Raw genomic sequence first — 16,383 nt, forward strand, 5'->3', positions numbered from 1 at the left:
AGCAGACACACGGTGGGTCTAGTTGCAAACCAAGTGTTCCCAGCTCCAGCTCTGTGTGAACTGCCCCGTGCTAGGCCACCTCCCGGCGGGGCCCTACCTTCTCATCCCGCCCAAGCTGCCTGCACCCAGGCCCGGCGCAGCAGCCCCTCCCCACCCAGCCTGGGGGATTCTCCGTCCTCTCCACTCCTCGCCTCGTCAGCCCATCACCCGGGGTTGCTGTTGGTCCGCCTCCCTCCTACCCACGTGTCCTGTCCTCCTGTCACACAAAATGTTTCCCAAAGGCAGACGGTGTTAGAAACCTCTTACTATTGCCAAGCCTTATAGAGTGCTGGTGCTCAGGAAACACCTGCTCCAGAAGGTCAAAGTGAAGGCACCCAATGTTACATGAAGATCGGTGAGGGAGCCCAGCTGGCTAGAAGCCCGTTTTTTTATGCCCTCCAGGATGAATGTCTGTCACTCTCAGCCACTCTAGCACAACAACAGCTACAGAAGGAGGAAGGTCAGAGTGAAGGGCAAAGAGTAGGCAGCACCCCCAAGACGAGGAGGAAGAGCTCAGGCACCAGGAGGAGGGAACGGAGGGACCCAGGTGCTGATGTTAAGAACTTGGGCTGAAAAGGAACACGAAGTCGAAATTATCCCTTTGCCTAAGAGAAAGGGGATGTGTCTTGACTCTCCAGACAGGTACTAGGAAGCGAGAGCCGCCCTGGGATTGCATCAGCCTCCTTGGACTTTCCGGGATAACTGGGGCAGTCCTGTTTCCTCTCTGAACCTCAGTGTACCCCCTGGCCAATAAGGAAAGGGCCAGAAGTCACCTCCTCGGATGCACTGGGTGAGGAAAGGCATTCAAATCGAGATCCAGAGTAAAATGTATGAGCAGGTACCTTTCAGAAAATGAAACTTTTTCAAGAAGCTGGCTCCCACGAAAGAATCACAGAGGTATAGCAGGAGCCCACTAAACGCGAAGTCAGAGCAGCTGATGTTCCGAGAGTGGGGCCTAGAGCTCACATAGCACACAGAAATCTGAAAAAGAAGAAATCCAAGAGAAACCATCATTTTCCCCGAAATCCTCAACCACATGATGCTAGGCTAGGGCTTTCCATCTAGCAAATACTAACAACTAGATCAAGCTCAAGGCTGGGGCCGGGTGGGGCAGGGTGTTGCGGGGGAGGCGGGGGCAGTGCGGATAAGGATGATATTTAGTGCCATTTCCAAATCTAAATCCTAAAAATCAATTCCAGGAAGTTTGTCCTGATTCATCTACTCATTAATTCATCTGAGAGTCAGAAGTGATTTGGCCTCCGAGTCGGCTTTCATCCCTAACTTACGGCATCGGGCCAGAGCGTTCAAGCTCTCTCACCTGCACAGAGAGGCAAACACCTGAGGCAAAGGGGCCGAGTAGCCACTAAAAGTGCTAGTCCGGGACGGCGGCGCATCTGTTTAGGAATTCTGCTCGCTGGCTCGAGGGCTCAGCGGGGCCCCCTCTGAAAGTCACCTGAGATCCCAGGTTAAGGTAGCAGTCGACCGAGAGCACGGGGTGGCTGTGGTTCTTCAGGGAGAGCGGGAAGAAGCGGTGACTGTGGTGCTGTAGAAACTTCTCCAGCAGGAGCTGCGCGGGGGCCGCGAGGAACGTGTGTTTGCTGTCCGGGGCGCAGATGTACTGGGCGGGCACGATGGCCACGGGGTTGTCGGACACCTGCGTGGGGAGGCGAGGTGTCAGCCACTCCCAGCCATTACCCCCAGCCAGGCTTCTGCGGGGAGTGGCCCCGGCCCAAAAGACTCTGTCACATGGTAGGGCTGGCAGTGAAGAACCCAACCTTCAACCATAAAATTCTCTGTTCAGAAAAACTGGGGTTTTTCCCAAGTGAGATGTGTGAAATTAATGAATGAGATCGGGAAGAAGTGTGACATTGAGCATTCCATCAGAAAACTGGCTGTCTGGTCTAGAAAAATCAAGAGAACCCGTGGGCCTTAGGGACTCTCCCCCACAAATCCAAGAATGTGAATCTCCGGGAAGGGTCAGCCTCTCCTGCCCCCAGATCCTGTCCACCTCGCACCCACCCCCACGGCCCTTCCCGCTGACCCCTAACCTTCCTCTCCCACCGCCTCTTACTCCAGAGCCAACGCGATTCCCAAGCCGTAGCCAGAGATACTGTTGACCTAAATAAAGCTTATAGGTTCCTCCAGAGGACACCCAACAGCAGCTTCTCATTACTCCGAGGGAGAGTCTGGAATGTTCCCATGGCTGTTAAGGTTCCGCTGCTCCCTCCAGCCCATCTCTGCCTCTTTCCCTGCCTGGTACACTTCTTCCATACTCACCTCCTCCCTCCCACCTGCTCGGCTCCTCTACCCAGATCCTTCCCCAAACCTGGATATGAAGACGTTTCTCGACCCCCAGGTCTCCGCTTTAATGTCACTTTCTCAGGGACACTCATGCAGACTCCCACTTCCGCCCTTCGCACGGTTAGGTCTCTGTGACACGCATCACTCTAGTGGTGCTTGTCGCAAGGACACTTGGCTACCGAAGGCCCATCTGCCCGGGGTTGCAAGGCTGTACACTCCCGGGCCGCCCCGCAGACCCGGCTCCGCCCAGCTCCCAGTCTGCAGCCCACACAGCCCCCGGCAGCGGACTTGGCGGGCGCACTCACCTTGGACGTGATGTGGAAGGACCTGTGCCCGCCCACCGCGATCTGCTTCTTCATCACGCTAAAGCGGTTGAATCGGCAGAGCAGGAGGCCGGCGCTGTGCACGCGCAGGTTGAAGTCCACATCATCGCACATGAACCTGCACGGAAGCAGAGGATAGAACATAGGACTGGAGGCGGCCCCGCCCCACCCCCCAGCACGCCCCCACCAGCCATGTGGAGGGGGCGCCCCTGCTTTGGAGGCAGGGTAGGCTCCTTCCCACCTTACAGAGGCATGTGAATAAGGCAAAACAAACAAGGAGGGCAGGCCCAGCTGTAGGGTGTCTGTACCAGGCAGGCAGAGCACACCCGAGGTGAACACCACAGAAACACTCCCATGGGCGAACCCATCTACAGGTGCTGCGTGAGGGACCCCACAAACACCTTTTTATCTACTGATCAGAGTGAAAACTGCCCAGAATAAAAACAGGAGCCGCTTTCTACAGCAGGGAAAACAAGGTTCAGAGATGGAAGCCTGCGCCTCAATGCAAAGACATTAAGTGGCAGAACCCAGATTCCCAGCCGGGCAGCCTGGTTTCCAGATCGAGGCTCCTAGGAGGGCCATCTTGGCCGTGTGCCCACTGCCCGGCCTCCACAGAGGCCCGGTAACCACTGGCCAGTGGGTTATTCTTGAGTTGTGAGCACTTCTGTGGCTAGACCAGGAGAGAGTATCACATGGAAGTTACTTTTTAGCTTTAAAGCAATGTGTTGCAAGGAGACCAAAAGCCAGAGAAACAATGTGGCGCATACATCAGTCACGAAGTAATGCGGCGCATACATCAATCACTAAGTAATGTGGTGCATACAGCAGTCACTAAGTAAAACAGCACACAGGCGGGGGAAGCCAGCGGAATAATCTCATGCGAATCTCCCCTCCACGAAATCATATGATGTAAATTCTTTTTTAAAACCTGAGGACTGAAAGCAGGGTCGGAGCAATGCTACGGGCAGAGGGGGGCCCTGGGCCCGTGGGCGGTGCTGACTGCCCCTCCGCCGGCAGGACTCACCGATTCTGGTTGTACTGCACGTTCTGGGTCAGGTCCACGTTCAGGACGATGAAGTCGTGCACGTGGCAGCGGGAGAAGGGCTCGCGCACCTCGCCGCGCCCGGTCTTGCTGGACCACTTCCGCATGCCAATCAGGGCGTAGTGGGTGATGTTGGGGGACGCCTCGATGTGCTGCATCACATGCTTCAAAGACACATTTCGTTCCGACCAGGAAAATTCCCTGCTCGAAAGAGGAAGATTGACGTCCCTGGGCGGAGGCGCAACAGCAGCAAGACCCTCCGGCCCGGGGGCCGCCTTCCAACGGGAGCTCACGTGCCGGCGGGTAGGGTGGCCGTGGGTGGAACCCGCCACGACCCTCCCTGAGTGCCAGGCACCACGCTGGGCATGTCACTTGTCCTCACGGCCCTCTCATGCCACGGACACGTCACCCCCGTTTTACCAAGGAGGGAAAAAAGGCTCCGAGTAACTTGCCCGATGTGACTCAACAGGGCTTGGATTCAAACAGTGCTGTGGGTCTCCAAAGCCCTTCTTCCCGTCCGGTGCTAAAACACTTTGGCATTTCTGGTTTGCAGAGCTGAAGTTAAAGTGGCAGGGAAAGCAGGAAGCTTCCGGCCGTGAATTCCAGTGAGGGGATGGGAAGGAGGAAGATGGCATATAAGCCCCAGCCCCCAGCCCGGCTGCCCGCACCTGCTGTCTGTGAAGACGACAGGGACACCTGATGACCAAGGAGGGGGCTGAAAGCAGGGACTCCGGAGCGAGCAGCTGAGCGCAGGCCCGCAGCTCAACTCTGCTGGACCCCAGCTTCCTCCCCACTCCACGGGGCTTCAGTAAACCCCCAGGACCCTGGCCAGTCCCAGCAACCCAGGATGTTAACTGCTGCTTCAGAATGGACTTCAGGAAGGTAGAATAAGAGCCAGCTCTCTCCCAGTCTCAGCTCTTGGCCACGCTCTACCCTTTGGAAGAGCGTCTGGGCGAATACGGCAAGCAAAGCGGAATCACTGCTCCCATAAGTCACGGGCAGCTCTATCGTTCAGAAAATGTTTTTCTGGACAAACACTGATCAACGGTCATTATTTCTCCAGGATATCACTCACATAAAAGAAGTAAATGAACATCATGTCTCTTTAAAAAAAACAAAGAAAGGGCACCTGTGTGGCTCAGTTGGTTAAGGGTCTGTCTGCCTTCAGTTCAGGTCACGATCTCAGGGTCCTGGGATCGAGCCTCACATCTGGCTCCCAGCTCAGCGGGAAGCCTGCTTCTCCCTCTCCCTGCCCACCCCCAGCTCACGCATGCATGTGCTCTCTCTCTTTCAAATAAATAAAATCTTTTTTAAAATTTTAAATTAAAAACAACCCAAAAATAACCAGGCAACCCTAACCCGAAACACTCCTGAGGCAAGTCACAAAAGGAACGATTGCCCCAGTGACGCTGGCGTCTGTGTCCAGCGAGCCTCTTCCACCTGGTGCTGCTCTCACGGCCACCGGCAGGCCACTCGGCGTCTACGTGACCCTCACGACGGACCTCCAGCACAGGTCTTAGTGTTCCTTCAAAAGAAGAAGAAACGAGGACCCAGAAAGATTTCCGTTGTTACCCTAATGTGGCACAGCAAATGAAAACACACCTGGGCGATAGGAGTTAGGCTGGGGGCGGGGGGCCGGCGCTGGAAGACCACAGGAGGGAAATTCTGGGGCACTCGTGAGGCTCCATTTCTTCACACAGGAGTTGGTTAAGCGGAAGTTCAGTGTGTGAAGACTTCCGGATATGTTTCATGCTGCCTTTTTTTGTGGATGCTTCATTTTTTTCCCAAGATTTATTTGTTAGTTTGAGAGAGAGAGTGTGTGTACAAGCCTGAACGGGAGGAAGGAGCGAGGGAGAGGGAGAGAAGCCCTCACGACCCTGAGATCATGACCTGAGCTGAAATCAAAGAGCTGGAGGCTTAACCGACAGAGCCCCCCAGATGCCCCCATAGACATTCTGTACTAAACTATACATATTGTGATTTTCTGTATGGATTAGACATCAGTACAATTTTAACAAATTTAAAACTCAAAATAAAGCTGGGCTTGGAACAGGAGGCTGTCCTGTGCAGGGCCCTGTCCACCACACGCCAAGCCTTCTAAGATGAGGTGTCCCCTGTGGTCCTCAGACGGCGGCTGAGAATCCCCGGCTGAAAGGGGACAGGGTCGGAGCAGGTGGCTCACCTGCTTCTCTCCCCGCCGCAGTCGACGTCCACCACGTTCCACATCACGCAGGAGTCGTCGGAGATCACGATGAAAGGCCAGATGTCCTGCGGCTTGATCCCCAGCTCCTCCTGCCGGTTCCGCTCGAGCTCCAGGTTGTGGTAGGACAGCTCCTTGATCAGGAAATGGGCGGCACCTGAAAGGGCCCAAACCACTCCCACTCTCGGGTCTCTGCTCCGTGGACACCCGCCTGGGGGCAAAGCCCCTGTCAGAATTAGAGCAGCTCATCAAGGCCCACCCTGCGCGACCAGCCAGCTCCCGATGGTCGGGTCCTCACCTCCATCACCAACCCGCACACACACGGGTCAGCTTATCCTTGCTAATCACGGAGAATGTGAACTAAATCAATAACCAAGCATCAAAGAAGAATATTCCAGCAGATGAACACAGCTTTAAAAATCAAAAAGCTTGATGAAAAATGTTAAGCACGTTCATCTCTAGAATATTCTTCCAAGTCCCCAGTCTCAGAAATTTTAGCGAGTAGGGCAAGGTAAACAACCTACCGACTCCGGCGCTGTTGAAGATACTCGGGAGTACCAGCATGATGTGGTTGGGCCAGTATTTCTTGTAAATGGCCATTTCATACTCCTTGACAACCAGCACGTGCAAATGGCTGGCACCATCCATGGCGTGGAACAGGTTGAAGAGTCCGTGTTCGTGACGGCCGGTGGTTGGCGTGAATGTCGGACTTTTTATATATTCGTGACTCTGGAAAACGTAGGAATGACGAGGGGAAGTGTTTGTAAAAATGGTCACAGTCACTCCCCTCCCTCTGAAAGGTCACCCCGCAGCACCTTCCATCAGAAGATGGAGCCCACCCCACACTCACGCAATCCAGCTTAGCCCTGGGACCTTGTTTTTACCCACAAAACAGTGAAAATGATGGTTATGCCAGTTCCGAGGCTGGCCTCCAGAGGACGGACACATGCTCCCTCTCTCAGAACCCTCTCAGGGATGAGCCAGGGCTGCTGGCTGGAGGAGGACACACCACAGGGAGCAGAGCGGGGACGGGCCTCCCACGGCGACCACCCTTAATGCGCCAGCCCCCAGCCCACCCGGTGGCTAAGCGTAGACATGAGTGAGTGCATCCAAGCCAGCGTCCCCACACACCAGGACCAAGCCCCAGCTGCTGGCCCAGAAAATCAGAAGCGAAGTCAGTGCTTGTTTGGAAATGGTCTTCTTACACAACCCCAACTAGCATCTCCCGATGACCCAAATGCATGACCCTGCCCAATTAGCATCAGCTGTGTGCCGAGTCCATGCTATTCTGGATGTCTGCAAGTCCTTCAATGCCTTATCCATACAGCCTAGCTCCTGATCCACTTGGGGTGTGAATCTTTCACATAAATAGCTATGTTTTCTTCCACTTTGGCTGAGCTAGGTCTTGTACTTCTTCTGAGGTTCTCAGAGGACCTGCTTGCTGTACGGCTGTGCTGTAGCTCGCCCAGAAGTTCTGGTGGGCTCTGGCTGGAGAAGTGAGCCGGGTAACAGAGAAATCCTCCTCCGGGGCAAGAGCCTACCCCAGCCCGCGGGGTATGAGACACCCCATAATAAAGGTCCCACTGGTTCTTCACTAATGTTTTTAATGCTCGGTGAAAGCCTGTCGGGCCTGAAAGGCTGTTCAACCCTATCATCCCGGCCCCGTCACCCGGAGAAGGAAAAGCAGCGTTCCACAGCAGGCTGACGCCGGCTGGGGCTGGCGGGAGGGCAGCAAGCTGACCCTGCGGGGTCGCGCTCATCCGACAGAGCAGGTGTCCCTGGGAGCAGCGCCCCTAAGGAGGCCGGTCACAGAGACAGTGAATCAGGAAGAACAGCCTCTTGAAAAGAGAGAAAATGCATGTTTTATGGGTGATGTGATGCCCCATCTGGGATTTGCTTCCGAATACCAGAGGAAGGCAGAGGAGAAGGACAGACAGATCGAGGCTGGCTGTGAGACACCAGTCACTGTGTCCAGGTAACAGGCCCCGGGGACAGGGGGCCAGTCGCTGCATGATTCTACCGCCTCGGACAGTTTCAACTGTTCTGTTTAACGATAGTAGAGGCAAGATAGGGAAGGGACAAACATCTAGGGAGCACCTGTCCTCGTCCAGGCTCCGCGCAGGTGACTTCCCTCAGTCGTCCCAAACCAAGCTCACGGGAAGCTCCTGCAGGACTTACTACGGCCCAGGTTCATGGGTGAGGGAACAGGGGCTCAGCAATATTCAGAGCCGGGTTCCAATGACACAACACGAGAGCGGCAGAGCGAGGTTCAAAGTGCAGTCGGAGTGACCCAAAGCCCCAGCGCCCCCGGCCTCCTCCAAGTTCAGCCACCGTACCCATCCCCCCCTGCCCTGACTCATGAAGCGGCCATGGTCTCCAGGTCGCCAGCGCAATGGTCACTTGCAGCCACGAGGATGCCCATCCCCCCGCTCCGCCCCGCCCGGGAGCCAGTACCTTGTCGGTGACGAGCGGCAGCCTCATGCTCTCCAGCTGGCCCCCAGGCTGGCTGAAGACGAAGTGGTGCTCCTTGGACTTGGGGATGATGAAGTGCAGCCGGACCTCCGCCCCCAGCGCGGAGTAGGAGAAGGCGAAGGCGTGCAGCGTGGACTCATAGAGCTGAGGTGTGGCGGGAAAGGACAGAGCCTGTCAGCAGAGCCCGCCGCCACCGCTTGGAAGAACCCAGGCCCGTCCCGGGCATGACAACGCAAAGCTTGGTACCACCTGCCCCGCAGCTCGAGAAACCCGCCCGCAGACCGGCTCCGGTACGAAGTGTGGACCCCCAGGTCTTGCTCCTGGGCCGACACACGCGAGCGCACCCCCACTCGGCCGGATGCCTCCCCATCTTTAATTCGGATCATGCTTCACCCAGTGACACCCTTCTAGGCACCGACGCCTTCTGGACCCTGGATTTGACCCCGAGGTGCGCTAGGTTACCCCCAAAGGCTTTCACACCACACCTCACTTTTTAACTCTAATGAATGCATTTTTCCATCATAGGCATGACGCGTAACAACATAGTAATAAACCGTGTCACTAAGTGCTTATGCTTACACACTTCTGTCACACTCACTGTGTCTGCGCCCCCTTCCATCCCTTCGGTGCCGTCAGGGGCAATCCTATGAGGTGGTACCGTCCCCGTCCCCGTGTGGACATGGGGACTGACACTCAGAGGTCCTGGGCTTGCTCCCGTTCCCAGGCCTAGCCTCACGCCCCCTCACCCCTCATCTGCCTGCACCGCCCCCTGGTGTGACTCCTGCCCAGGCCACGGTGCTACATGGCTCTACCCAAGCCTCATTCCCTGACCCCTCTCGGCCTCCAGCGGACAGCCCCTCCCCAGACTGGCAGCTGGCATGTGCCCCGCACTCCTCTGAGAATCCCCAGGGCCCAGAGACGGCGGGCCAGGCAGGACACAGCGGCCTTACACGCCTACCGTGGCTCCACTAGAACCGCAGAGCCCTGTGGGAGCAGAGATGAGACAGAAATAGATTTTGACGTGGGGGATGCAGCTGAGGAAGGTTTATGAAAAAGAGCAGGGAGGTTTGAGAGAGAGGGAAAGAGCGGGGGGAACTGAGGCTGGAGAGGCCAGGAGGGAGCAGTCCCTCAGCAATTCTCACGTGGCCTGGTTCTAAGTCCGCTGTGACTGCAGCCCCCAGACCCGAGCACCCTTGGACACAGGGGCACAGTCCAGCTGGAGCCCAGGGTCTCCGGACCTCAGTTCTGTTAATTCTCTGCAGACACTAACTGATGTGACCATGACTAAAACCCGTGAGTCTCCTCCGGTTCTTTAAATTTCAAAATTAAGGGAACATTTCCACTTGTATTTTCTCTGCTTTGAAAGAAAAATTTCATCTCCAAGGAGGAAATGTTAGGACAGCTTATCTGGAGCAAATAGAATTACTATTTTTAATTCTTTAAAAAACTGCTCATCTGCATTCTCCAATTTTGTCTCCAGTAAAATTGAATAGTTTAAAAAAAAAATCAGTCTTGATGCTACTTCAGGGATAGCTGAAGGCTGGGCAGACTTGGGAGAATTAAAGCCACTGTCTGCTGTTTCCCTCTGCAAAAGGGACAGAGCTGGCAAGCCCATGCTCAGGCTGCTGCAGAACCTTCTGGAAGCAGTCAAGGGCCTGAGCTATCCTGCACACCCCTGTGGGCCTCGCAGGTGTCCTGGCTCCCACCACCTCCAGCTGCCCCAGCTACTCCTTCCTCCCCTTTCCCTTACCGAGGTCTGAAACGAAACACTACATCTAAAATCCTGCCTGCCCCTTCTTCAGGACCAGGCTCATAGGCCCTCCGTGAACTCACCCACGGATGCTAACAGACTATGCAAAATGCAGCGCTGCCCACATCAGGCCGCCCCTTGTAGATCTCCCTGGAGGGGTCCCAGGTCCACCCTCCGTGCAGCACCTGATGCCTTTCCTTAAAATGTTTTACTTCATTTTAACTTAGTTAACATATAGAATGTAGTATTCGTCTTGGGGGTAGAATTTAGTCATTTACCCGTTGCGCACAACACCCAGTGCTCATGACGTCACGTGACCGCCTTCATGCCCATCCCCCAGCTACCCCAGCCCCCCACCCACCCTCCGTTTGTTCCCTGGAGTTAAGAGTCTCTTATGGTTTGCCTCCCTCTCCGTTTTTATCTTATTTTTCTTTCCCTTCTCCTGCTGTGCTCCTCTGTTGTTTTCTTAAATTCCACAGATGAGTGAGATCATATGGTATTTGTCCTGACGGAACCTGATGCCTTCTGTGGCAGGCTCTCTGCCCACCCCCTTCCCAGGGTCCTCTCCTGGGACCACCCTCCCCTTGCACTTTAACGTCCAGTGATGCCTGACTAAAATCACTTCTAATTCCCCCAAAGACCTCATGTCTCCCCTCCCCTGCAGGCGGGTTCCCTTTCCTCCTGTCTGCCTAGGCCCCTTGGCAAATCCTTACCGATTCGTCAAAACTCTCTCCTCTGTCCCCCACCCAAGACGGTACCTTCATTTACAAAATGGAGATAATGTTGTTGCCTTGCAAGATTTTAGGGAGAATGAAGTAAGAAACCAGACAGGAGCGTTTCCTCTCCAGCACGTGTTGAGTGGATAACAGGGGTAGCTTAAACACGGACACATCCAGGTGACCAGCCAGGGCCCCGCATCGGCAGCCTTACCCATTTACCCCAGTGTCTAAAGTAAGCGTCACTCTCTATTACGTAAAAAGGTTAGAGGAAGTACCGACATATCAGAAGTGCCCAGCACGTTGCCTGGCACGCAGTAGGTGCTCGGTAAGTGCAAACGGCTCTCCTTCTCTGCATAATTTCTCTGCTTCCCCTTACTGCCTTTCCTGCCAGCTTTTCACTGTTCTCTGTTCACTGTTCTCTCCATGGGCATCTCTCCCATCCCTAGACTGTGTGTTTTGACTATGGGGACAGAGTTTATTCATCTCTGTGGCTGGTCCATCAGCACTCAGTCTGCTGCCCTGAACTCACTTTGGAAGTTGCTAGAACGTAAAGAAAATGCGGACATGCACAGTCACTAGCAAATGTGTAACCCCGGGAGAGGCGCTTCTGTGGCGTCAGCAGTCACTGCGCAGATCACTGCAGGGAACTGGAGATACACGTGGACCAAGAGGCAGAGGCTTCCAGAACCCTCCACATCCCGCTCTGGAATGACAACTGAAACTCGGCGGAACAGAGAACCGACGGTGTGTGCCCAAGGGAGCCAGGCGGGAGCACAGCCCACCTGGCAGCGGGGGTGGAAGCCCAGGTACTGGTGGCACTGCTCGCAGTGGTGGTACGTGTTGTACGCCGCGTACTTGGACAGCCTCATCCGCGCCGTCTGCCGCCGCGTGTGCAGCTCCTCGGGCTTCCGGGACACGCCCCCGTCTGCAGGAAACACCGGTCAGGGTCACCGAGCGGCCGCGGGCACAGCCGTTGCGCCCTCCGCTGCCCGCTCAGAATGCAGCGGACCGAGACTCCGTGCTGGGATCTGGGGGGACCGCGTCTGTCTGGGCCCGGGATGACTCGGCGGGAGGAGTCAACAAACCGTGGTCGCCGCGGGTCTTACTAATGGACCTACGGCTGTAAACACAGATTCAAGGATTCGCTCCCGGGCAACGCAAACGGACTGCCAGCTTCAGATGCAGATGCCACACTGCTGATGAACGGCTTCTGGTTTGCCGAACGACTTGGCGAGATGGAGATTTTAACCCCAAACCTGAGCTAGAGACTGGTCTATGGGAAGGACTGGTCGGTGAAAATGCTTCAGAGAGACAGAAGAGAGAATTCCTGGTGTGACACGGAGGCGGGTGAGTCTCCTCCTTCCCTTTCCACTCATCCAACTCTCCCAGTCTGTGCTAAAAACCATACTGGCCCACTAATATCCAATGTCTGCTGATGGTGACCCTAAAACCCTATGGGGTCCTAATACCGTGACAGTCGGTGGTCCCTGAAGGAGGAGGGGGAACAAGACACAGAGGCTAGAGAGGGAGGTATGTGCATTTCATTAGGACAACCCCCATTCATACATTAGCATCTGTGTCTTGTGTCCCCTGTAAACCAGAATCTCGAGGATGTCCTGACCATGACACACCCCCAGGAGCGCACCCATCGCTGTCTGCACATGCGGAGCCACCAGCCCACCTTCACGGGAAGAGCCCTTCCTTGTCCACTGAGGCAGTGACCTCGCTTCTCTCCCAGATGCTGCTGGTTAATTCCCACCCCCAGACAACTGAGCTCATCGCCAACACAGTTCAGCTCTTTCAGAGGCTCTCACTACATACTCCAGAAGAACATGGCGCGGGAGTTTTGTAAGGCTGACCTTCACTTTTTATGCTCCGGAGGTGGGAACAAATCAGACTGGCGTCTTCATACTTCGGGTCATGAATAATGTAGTCAAAAGGCAACTTCTTGAACAGCTCCAGGTCTGGCCAGGGGTCACTGAGCTGGAGGTAATGCCAATCTGATTCCTCTCGGAGATCTGTAAGATTGGTAGAAACACAGACAAGTGACTAACTAGGAAGTGAGGATGACTGATTTTTGAATGTGTGTAAGGATGATGCTTGCGGTAGAGCTGTCCTTGAGTCTCTGGGTTCCTGGGGGACGCTACTGTATCTCAAAGGCTCCTGGAACACCGCATTTTCAGGATTGCTGTAAGGAAGCAAGAAGTGCCTTTGGGTCTACCTTTTATCTGTGGTCTGTGCCATGTTTCCTGCATTTCTGGCTCCCATGCTGACTTCAGCCCCTCCCAATATACCTACTGCTCCTTTTGCACTTCCCCCCAGCACCATTCCCCACCCCCATATGTAGCACACTGGTTCCCACCGCCAATGGAACCTAACATAGCACCTGTTCTTGTCTTCTGTCTAAATGCTACAGAGCTAATATGGCCAACTCCTACCACTGTAGCTCCTCAGCATTCAAGGCCACTGGTTTCTCCTTTCTGAATGCCAACACCATTCATGGCCCAAATTCTATCTTATATTTTACATCATAACTGGGGTAATCTGTGATGCTCACTCAATGCTTCTTGGCTAAAAAAGAAAAAAAAATCTAGATGGTCCAACACAAATTATGTAATATATTGATTTTTATATCCATGCTATGTACACAGGGGCAGAGTACATGTCCACAAGAGAAGAAACAAAGAAGACGAGAGGCATGTTTCCTGCATGTGGAACAGACGCTCACTGCTTTATATGTAACTTAATCTTCACAAACCCCTTAAACAGCAATTATCCATGCTTCCCCAAAGAGAAAAACCAAGGCAATAAGAGAGTTTCTGAAGAAATGGGCTTTGAAGTTTAACAAATTGGGTTCAAATCCTGTCCTTATCATGGGGACAGCCAAGAAAGTGAGGACACAGACACTCAACAGGTCTGCTGATTTTCATCTGAAATTCAGTTCTAAACTGTGAGGGGGGATGTGTGAAAGCTCAGAGCTTGGATGAAGAGCTTCCCTCCTCTTTCCTTCAAAGGAAAGACTAAGGGATGGATGAGCTTCCTTGGTTCCAAATTTTCTCCAAGTCAAAACTCAAACACAGTCAGGAGCATCTAAAGAAGTGTGTTTGGGAATGGTGGGATTTTATGCTCTTTTAAGGCTGAATGATATTCCATTACTTGTATATACCACACTTTTCTTTATCCATCCATCTGCTGATAGACATTTACCCATCGACGGACAACATACGGTGGCTCTTGTGTTTTGCCTGTGGTGAATAACACTGCAGGGAGCATGGCAACTAGGAACATGTCCATTAGCTTCGTCGTAGTGGTGATTTCACAATGCATATGTGTATCGAATCATCATTTGTACACTTCAATGTATACAATAAAAATAAATAAAAAGAAGTGTGACTCAGGGTGCCTGGGTGGCTCAGTTGGTTAAGCGATTGCCTTCGGCTCAGGTCATGATCCCAGGGTCCTGGGATTGAGTCCCGCATCGGGCTCCCTGCTCCAAGGGGACTCTGCGTCTCCCTCCTTCTCTCCCCTCATGCTCTCTCTCATTCTCTCTCTTGCAAATAAATAAATAAAATCTTAAAAAAAAAAAAAAAAAGAAGTGCTCTTTTGACGTCAGGGCAACATACTGGTCCCCCTTTCTTTGCCTACAGAGAGGACGTCTCACGCAAATTTTAATTCCCAAGGCATCAGATCCATTTACCAGACCAAGTGGATGAGCTATTGGAGGAACGAGTGAGGAGGTGAGGTAGGGAGCAGAAGACAGCCGTCTTACCTTCCTCTGGGCAAATTCTGTTCCCTGAGTAAGGAGAAATGATATACTTCCATTCTGTCCTAAGATACAGACCTTTGCGCTCAGCTGCCTGAGTGGGACCCTCCCCGAAGGACAGCCCTGCCTTCTAGGGTCAGCCGCCTAATCCGGCTCAGCTCCAGCTCTGCCGTCTCCCAGCTGGGCGCCTGAGCGAGTTACTTACCAGCAAATAAGTAGTTATTCTCATTGGGATGTGCCGGAAGTTAAATGTAGCGATTTATGGAAAGGATCCAGCACAGGGCTGGACACGAAGAAGATACGCAGCAGACAGCGGTTATTTTTAGTGTGGTGATTTTATCTCCACAAAGGCGTCCCAGGTGCCGCTCTGATATTGAGCAAAATGACGGCAAACAAGGGAGAGAGAAAAGCAGCCCTCAAGGCCCCTGGGATGAGTGGGATCGCGGATCTGAGAATTCCATCTAGAGGGTAGAGGGCACACGGTCACCCGAGAAACGGACTGAAGAGGATTCCAAGCCCAAGGGTCACCCACGCAAAACTCACGGATGTTGATCTCTTCTTCATCATAAACATCCACTTCCGTCAGCCGAATGAGCATTCTGGACAAAATGCTGAGGAACTGCAGGTAGGCACCTGTCTTCCCAATCTGTGAAGACATTAAAACTGGAGCTGGTGCTCAGTACGCCCCGTCCACAAGCAGGCACTGGCTGGAGCACCGGACACACTTTGTGTCACCTGTCCCCGTCAAAGACCCCACCTCGTTAAAGCGGTAGCCGGGGGTGTGCAAAGCCATCTGAGGGGACATGGGTCCTAAAGAAGGACAGCAGGCCACAGAGAGACTCCCGTAGCAGCAGACCTGCCCGCTTATAAATCATGGCAGCGCGCTTCTGCTTCTAACCGGCCACACTTTCTAAGCTGTTTGAAATAGGACTTGAATCGGATATTGAAGAAAGGTTGCTTTGAAAGATGAACTGCCGATACAAAGCGTAATAATGTCACAAAAAGATCTTCGGTTGGGGAGCCAGTGAAGCGTCCAACTCTTGATTTCGGTTCAGGTCATGATCTCAGGGTCGTGAGATAGAGCTGTGAGATTGGGCTCCGCGCTGGGTGTGGAACCTACTTGAGATTTGCTCTCTCCCTCTCCTGCTGCCCCTACCCCATGCACTTGTACACGCTCTCAAAAAAAAAAAAAAAAAATCTTGCATAATTAGATTGCTATTTGTGTTAATTGATAGGTCTCTAATAAAAGAAAAAACTCTGTTGTGTTAAGACTTTAAAGTCTGGCATCTCATTTTTCTTCTCCTAAGGCCAGGAAAAGGAAATGAGTTTTCTCCTCCTGGTCTTCCTTCTTCTATCACAGAGTCCCTCACGCCATCTGCCCCACACCAGGCTAGGACACCAGGAGACCTCGTTCACTTTGGTCGCAGGTGGTTAAACAGGCGCCTGTGGGCTAACCTCCTACCCTGTTGCTCTGGGAATGCGCTTTCAAAGTTCTCAGCTCAGTGCCTGGCTCACAGTCCGTAGTCAACACATGTAGATGAACAGAAATAACTAACTTTAGGAAAAAATATAAAATACCACCAGGTGAACCTTCAGAGAAAAGTATTTGCCATACAAGTAACAGACAAAGGATTAACATCTGTAACCTGTAAAGAGTTCCTGCAAAGCAACAGGAAAAGGTCAAATGCCTACAGGAAAAATAAACAAGAGAAACACATTGGAAAAATCACTGTGAAAGTCATAGCAGTGATCCATAAATATATAAAAATATATT

At 53.3% G+C, this 16,383-nt stretch overlaps 1 protein-coding gene across 6 annotated transcripts in view; it reads right to left on the minus strand.

Annotated features, from left to right (window-relative positions):
* Positions 1–16,383, minus strand: part of GREB1 (growth regulating estrogen receptor binding 1) — a 135,540-nt gene that overhangs the window by 2,095 nt on the left and 117,062 nt on the right. For all 6 annotated transcript variants that reach the window (XM_004745806.3, XM_045084866.1, XM_045084867.1 and 3 more), the window contains exons 23-32: positions 15,153–15,255; positions 12,706–12,864; positions 11,629–11,771; positions 8,360–8,521; positions 6,430–6,634; positions 5,888–6,062; positions 3,688–3,906; positions 2,646–2,781; positions 1,493–1,693; positions 882–1,020 (exon numbers count right to left, since the gene is read on the minus strand). In XM_004745806.3, the coding sequence (XP_004745863.1) occupies positions 882–1,020; positions 1,493–1,693; positions 2,646–2,781; positions 3,688–3,906; positions 5,888–6,062; positions 6,430–6,634; positions 8,360–8,521; positions 11,629–11,771; positions 12,706–12,864; positions 15,153–15,255 (1,642 nt within the window). The remainder of the gene's footprint in view (positions 1–881; positions 1,021–1,492; positions 1,694–2,645; positions 2,782–3,687; positions 3,907–5,887; positions 6,063–6,429; positions 6,635–8,359; positions 8,522–11,628; positions 11,772–12,705; positions 12,865–15,152; positions 15,256–16,383) is intronic.

Source organism: Mustela putorius, unplaced genomic scaffold (genome assembly GCF_011764305.1).
Source record: "Mustela putorius furo isolate JIRA1106 unplaced genomic scaffold, ASM1176430v1.1 tig00000813_pilon_pilon_pilon, whole genome shotgun sequence".
In the NCBI taxonomy this organism is placed as follows: Eukaryota; Metazoa; Chordata; class Mammalia; order Carnivora; family Mustelidae; genus Mustela; species Mustela putorius.